Source organism: Cryptotermes secundus, unplaced genomic scaffold (genome assembly GCF_002891405.2).
Source record: "Cryptotermes secundus unplaced genomic scaffold, Csec_1.0 scaffold94, whole genome shotgun sequence".
Lineage (NCBI taxonomy): Eukaryota > Metazoa > Arthropoda > Insecta > Blattodea > Kalotermitidae > Cryptotermes > Cryptotermes secundus.
In genome coordinates this window covers 685043-692175 of record NW_019737391.1, presented here as the reverse complement: position 1 = coordinate 692175, position 7133 = coordinate 685043, and the positions used below count along the sequence as shown (strand labels likewise).

The 7133-nt window shown below is 40.6% G+C and overlaps 1 protein-coding gene across 1 annotated transcript in view; it reads right to left on the bottom strand.

Annotated features, from left to right (window-relative positions):
• The window catches only part of LOC111870270 (protein jagged-1b), a 330686-nt gene that overhangs the window by 48313 nt on the left and 275240 nt on the right, over positions 1-7133 (bottom strand). Inside the window, exon 6 of the mRNA XM_023862401.2 lies at positions 5158-5291. Within this exon, the coding sequence (XP_023718169.1) occupies positions 5158-5291 (134 nt within the window). The remainder of the gene's footprint in view (positions 1-5157; positions 5292-7133) is intronic.

Sequence of the window (7133 nt, the reverse complement as noted above, 5' to 3'; positions counted from 1 at the left end):
AATAATAACGTTTTAATAACCCATTTCTTTGTGGAGGCAATGTTCTTAATTTAAGTATACAGAATATTTGTGGGAAAGCCAGAAGGAAAGAGACCACTGTGAAGACCAAGGCGTAGGTGGGTGGGCAATATTAAAATGGATCTTCAGAGAGACAGGATGGGATTGTATGATCTGGCTCAGGATGGGGATCGCTGGAGGGCTCTTGTGAACATGTTTATGAACCTTCGGGTTCCATAAAACGTTGAGTAGTTCTTGAGTAGCTGCACAATTGGCAGTTTCTCAAGAAGGGCTCAGCTGCTTGAGTAAATAAGTAAGTACTGAGAAATTTTACTCCAAATTATCGGTGTTGATGTGAAACATGACGACCGTTGTCTGATGTTTCTTTCTGTAATTAGAATTAAGATAAACCAAAGCGAAGTCTGCTATATAAACGTGTAGAAGAACAGAGACTGAGGGTGTTTGAGAACAGGATGTTAAGGAGAATATCTGGACCGAAGAGAGATGAAGTGACAGGAGGTTGGAGAAAACTGCATAATTAGGAGCTTCAAAACTTGTACTCTTCTCCAAGTACAATTAGAATGATCAAGTCAAGGAGGATGAGATGGGTAGGGCAAGTGGCACGAATGCGGGAGAAGAGGAATGCATATAGGATATTGGTGGCGAAAGCCAAAAGGAAAGAGACCACTAGGAAGACCAAGACGTAGGTGGGTGGACAATATTAAGATGGATTTCAGAGACATAGGATGGGATGTTGTGGGCTGGACTGATCTAGCTCAAGAGGGGGACCAGTTTAGGGCTCTTGTGAACACGAAAATTACTTTTCGGGTTTTATAATATGTTGGGAAATTTTTGAATAGCGGAGCGACTGGAGGCTTCTCAAGGTTTCAGCTTCATGGAGGGAGGTAGTTAGCCTACAGGAGGCCGGTCAGGTGAACTAACGCCTTGATGTCATGCTGTGGTGAGAAATAAAGTGTCCTGGCCCACACAGTTGTCGGTTCAATGTCTGACAGGCTTCATAATAACATAGAGAAGCAGTGGAGAGGACAGCTTAGTTAGTGCACTTGAGAACCCGGAGCCAGTAACATCTAGTGTAATCCACAGGGACAGGAGGGCACAGGCTGGGAGCCCTTGAGAGTGGAAACAAGGGTATGCTCGCGGGAATGGTACGTGATGCTCCAGTGATTCCATTAACACAAAATGTGCACTCATAAAAATGTAACGTGAGGCAGTTTCCTCCTGTAGCCACCCAAATAATAAAAAAGCATGGGATGTTTAATTTCACGTTGATAGAGGAAAGAGGCCCTCGAAGTAGCGCGCTCTACTCCACAGGGGTGTCCATTTGTAGCACCTCACACTTAATATTCTTTATTTGTTATGTTATGCTAAACTTCTTTCGAAACCTTCAGTTGAGAAGGGCCCTTGTCACCATGGCAAGACACATTTTGGGGTGTGTGGAGAAGACTGCCTCCAGGCATATGCATATATATGTTGAGAAAGGAGTGGCAGACATCTTACAAAGGATCTTTCAGCGTGGGGACTGAAAACAGAGCTAAAACCGTTTAAAGCAGAAATTATACGCTAGCGTAGTTGTTTGAGGCACTATGCAACAAGACGGAAGGCCGCCGATTCGATTTTTCAATTGACCTAATCCTTCCAGCCGCACTATGCCCCCGGGGTAGACTCAGCCTCTAACAGAAATGAGTACCAGGAATCTTCCTGGGGGGGGGTAAATGGTGGCTGGCGCGTAAGGCTGACAACTTCATCGCCATCTGTGAGCCGATTGTCTAGAAAACGTAGCAGCCTCGACGTCTCAGAAACCTATGGGCCTCCACGGCCTGTTACAGTGATAGCTTTCCCTTGACTTTAGGAAAATTTTGTCAAAATCTTGGAACGCGAGGCCTTATAACTTCTCAGGCGAAGAGTGAAGGGCGTGAAAATTGGCATTTTAAATAAAATGGATCTTTCAAAGATTGAATGAATGAATTGTACTTGAAAGAAACTGATTAAGATCCTATCCATTTTGGGTTTTGCTCTGAGCAGCGATTAACCTTCGGGCTCTACCACCAGGGTGTTTACACAGGATTCAAATTAAAATCAATACTCATTTCCAAGCTCTTATATAAGAAAATTAACTTCACGTAACGCCTCCATCATGCTTCCCTTTAAGCGTGTCAGACATATCGTCTTTTACATCTGTATAATCTGTTTATGTATGTAAGTTTCAACACAACATAGGCACACCTGTGTACCCTTCTGCCAACAGATCAACAGTTAATAACCGGTTCTTGTCCTACATCCAAGTCCGAAACCTGGCTTATAAATGGAAACTGACTTTCGAGCAATTGAAATGCTATCGTGCTGTTCCAGGGATTTAATCTGTTCTTCCATATCATTTTCATTACGTCACACTTGTAATATCTTTTATGTTTCGTACCTATTTTTCAAGTGTATGTGCTTGGGGCATTCTGTCATCTAGGGCTTAGGCGTTTTCAAAGCTTCTGTACTGTAACACGGCTGATGTGAGGTCCCAGTTATTAGCGTAATCATATGATATGTTTATAGTATAACAAGTTCTGGTGATTGGGGTTTTGTTGTCCCGGCTTTCACCCACCTAGGTCTTTTTACAGTGATGATAGCTGACAGTTAAGGAATTAGAAACAATTCACATATGTAGGATTAACTTATTTCTTGTGTACCATTTTAAATGGTGATTTGTAACGAAGAAAACTTGGGTTAAATATAAAGAGTTGTATTTTCTTTACTGTTTCATAAACCATGTCAATTTCTGATTAAATATCGTAGCAATAATTTGTTGTGTTGGACTCAAATAAACGAACCTTGAACGGACTTTTAAGACCTTCAAGAAACAAGTTATTCCCACTCTAATTCCAATTGCCCATATAAGGCCAATCTGAGTTATAATCATACAAATACTGTTCATGAGATCAAGAAAGAAATCACAATGGGCAAATTCTCTACTTTGTCATTAAGTGTCAGTGCTTACAGTTCGTCAGCATTAAGCTGCTGTACAAATATTATGTTTCTGGACATTATCCATTGTCTTGTTTATATTTCAAAACACAAGGTTTCGGAGACTGAATTCTCTCTCCGTTTTCAAGTAAAACATAGCCAGTTGGGCCCAATCGATAGGGCTAGTCTGTACCTCCGGACACTTATGCTAGAACCAAGGTAGGTTATAAAAGCCAAGCACAGCAAAAACCATCTGCGAGAGCTAAGACAAAAACAATAAAATATTAAAAACAAACTCTACACGTATGAGGCCTTGCTTCAGAGAACTGTCAAGATAGAAATCATTACTGCATAGATAAAATTCCCCGTATGGTACGAACACAAGAATAATAAGTTTTCCCACTGGTCGGAGTGTAGTTTTTTTGACTTGTGCTGTAATAACAGGAGTCCAGATTGGTGTAGAGTTTTTTAATATTTTAATGTTTTGTCATAGCTCTCGCAGATGGTTCATGCTGTGCTCGGCTTGTATATCCTATATTGGTGCTGGTACAGGCGTCCGGAGATAGGGACTAGCTCTATCAATTGGGCCCAACTGAGTAGGTTCCACATGAAGATGGAGACAGAATCCAGTCTCCGAAACGCTGTGTTTTGAAATATAAACATAACGATGGATAATGTCCAGAAATATAATATTTGTACTAATGTACCATCGTCACAGGCTTGTATATCTTATTAAGCTGCTGATCTTCTCCACAGTCTGATTTAAGTGTGTATCAAGCTATGCATGATGAATGCATACGATAGAATGAGCGAAATACGAGGAAGGAAAATATTATTTATATTTGTGAGCTTGTGCAAACTGTACTGTTTGCTCATGCAAGGACACCGTCAGAGTTCATTTGAGTAAACACGTGAATACATCACGTGTGACATGAAAATGACTGCGTGTGGTTAATTAAGTTCCATGTTACACAGAATATAGTATGTAAATTTTTAGCTAACTTGCTGTTACATGCTGGGTTTGGCAACGCTCTGATAACCTGACAATTGCTTTGCTTTAAATACACCGATGCTGTTAATTGCCTTTCTGAAACTCAAGATCAGTGAACTGTATATGACAACGGGTCACCTAACTCGTTATCAGACGCAATTCACACAATTCTAGATCAATAAAATTTTGAATTTGGCTAATAAATGTTTATCTGTGTATAGCTTAACACCACAGATTTTTTAAAATTGTTTTCTGAATCAGATTTAAAATTTTCTCCAAGTGAATCCAAATCCAGGGGCGTAAAATTCTTGAAGTGTTCAGGAAAGATCTCAAAACTTACACTTGAAATTTTGACTTGTTATTATTAATTTTCATTCCGCTAGTTTTAAGTATTGTGGAGAATTTGTTGCAGAAAATCTAACGATTAGTTTAACAGTTCGGACCCGACTTCAGTTCCACTGTTTGAGAGGAAATGCATTTTTGATATTAGAAACTTGCTTAAACCATTTTAATAGTAATAATAATAATAATAATAATAATAATACTTTAATATTTAACATTAAGTTGCATTTAAGAGAGAAATATATGTGTAAGAAATATGTAGCGTATTATTATAATTTTTATTAAATATTTAGGGATTTTTTGTTACTATTTTTTTTTATTGCTAGTGGGGTGGGACTCAATCCCTTGTACTGCGGCCACTTCTGGCCTATTGAACCAGCCCAAGATGATAAGTGAGGGTGATTGTGGAGCAATTGGTGGAATGAAGATTGGCAGGGGAAACCCAAGTACTCGGAGAAAACCTGCCCCAGCGCCATTTTGTCCACCAAAAATCCCACATGACCAGACCCGGGATCGAACCCGGGCCGCCGCGATGGGAAGAAGTTGTTTTGTTACTAAGTTTTGTTCCTGCAACTATCAAACAGTGTAGTGGGTTATTGTAAAACTCGATTACTAGCCCCCAAAATAAGCATTACATATCTCGCACCAAATGTATTTACGTGAATTACTACTGCGTTTCTGGACTTCGTCTATCGTCTAATATTCTGAGCAGAACTCTTCAGAATCAGTTTACCTGAAGGTCGTTAAATATATACATAGTCCGTCCCGTAATCAACCGAAGCCGTAACTTCGCCTTCTTCTTGGAATATGGTGGGTTCACACGTGAGCCATGTCTTGTAATGTACTGAACATACCTTGATCACAGAGTATTCCTCCCCAGTTCGTGTCACAGATGCATTGCCAGGAAGATCCGTTGCAGTAGCCATGCTTACAGCCTGGATATGGTGTGCACTGGTCACAGAACTCACCGCGCCATCCGGGACGGCACCTGGAACAACCGAACACTCATTTTCGAAGCGACTTTAAAAGATTTGGAGCTTTCAGGACGAATAAATGTGCAAAAATTGAAGTAACCCAAGACACATGGAACTGCCAGCTTTACCACATCTTTCATTCGGAGCACATCATTTAGAATCTGCCTGTTTAGACGGATTTCAAGAGACAAGAAATTGTCTTTCTAATCGGTGCGTCTGGAAAATGGAGGGCAAACACTGTTTGATTATTATTACAAACAGTATATAAGCATGGTAGAGGGAAGAAGGGAATATATTCATATGAAACTGTTAATTTGAGACTTCAGTAAAGTTCATTAAAGTTACATGCGTCCGTTTCCTTGATTTAACGACTAGTTAATTCTTGACGGCCTTTGATCTGTGTTTTGTTCATCTCTGCTGTAGCAGATTCAGCCCAGTCACTTAAAAAATTGATAAACGTGAATAGGATAAACCTGTAAACAAATTATAATTTCCCAACCGCTTATTTAATAAATCCTGACAATCTTCCGTAGGCCACCCAATGAAAACTTGACCTTCTGTTTTGTAAAGAAGTTCTGGGAAGAACTAATGGCGCCTAGTTTCTTCCATATACACGATGAGGCCAACAGCTATAAACTAATGAAATTTGGTGGTTCTTTCTGAGCTTAATGTCTGCTCGAGTAGATTACAACTACGAGTATATAGCCATAAAGGTTCGGCCACACAGAGCGCTACGCTATGTTCGCTACGTACGCTGTGTACACTCTGCGACGCAGCTAACATAGGGAACATAGTGTACGTAGCGTACGGAAGTCTCTGTGGCCAGTTACATTGGCAATAAAGGGAGATATTTTTCTGTTCGTATAGCGAACATAGCGTACGTAGCGCTCTGTGTGGCCGAACCTTAACCGTCGCCATATTTCTAATTCGTAAGTGGTAGAAAAGAAGTGTTTCATACACTTTGAGTTGGCATGTTATGATCCATTCATTTTCGTATAAACAACATGTCTAGCTCAAATAAGTCATTAGTTATCGCTATCAAACGAAATGATATGTAGTGTAGCTGTCATATTTTGCAAACCCCACACATAATAAAGGTTGCGAGATCTGTTACCACACAAAGCTTCATGCATGAAGCATATCTAGCGTGTCGCTCACCTCGGGAACTTAGCAGTTGCAATGGTGTTGTCGATAGCAGGAACGTAATCAGGTGGGTTTGTCTCCAGTAGAACGGTGTTCATACCAAGTTTCATGAAAATTTGTAGATTGGTTCAACAGGTATTACTGACACGAACGTATGACAAGCAGTCTGATTCAATAGAAATTATGTCATCTGCAAGTGTGAGCTTCTTAGCCGCTTCTCTCCTCAAACATCAAGCCGCCACTTTCTTGGCCTATCTGGATTACGTCTTCCTCTCTCGAGTTCTGTCTGATACATCCTCAGTCGACGTTCCAACCAATTTTATAGAAATACCAGCCTCTTCCTTGATTCTAAAGGGTTCTGTAGATGGTGCATAACAGTCGGGAATAATGGGTTTTTGGAACTTCGTCCATCATCCGGTATTCTACTCGTAAATAACACTAAAGAACAAACAATTTCGGAAACCGGGTCTGTTTCCGTCCTCAGACGAGGAGATGAAACACCTACTGTTCGAATTGCTGGGTTTTGGACTTTCTCCATCATCCGGTGTTCTAGAGAATAGGAAACACGACGTTTCGGAAACTGGATCTGTTTCCGTCTTCAGGTGAAGTGGGGGAGAAGACACCTACTCAGATGGGGTCCCTTAGAGAGAGAGCTAACCTCAATCACTGAGCTTAGCTCTTTCTAAGGGGCCCAACTGAGTAGGTGTCTTCTC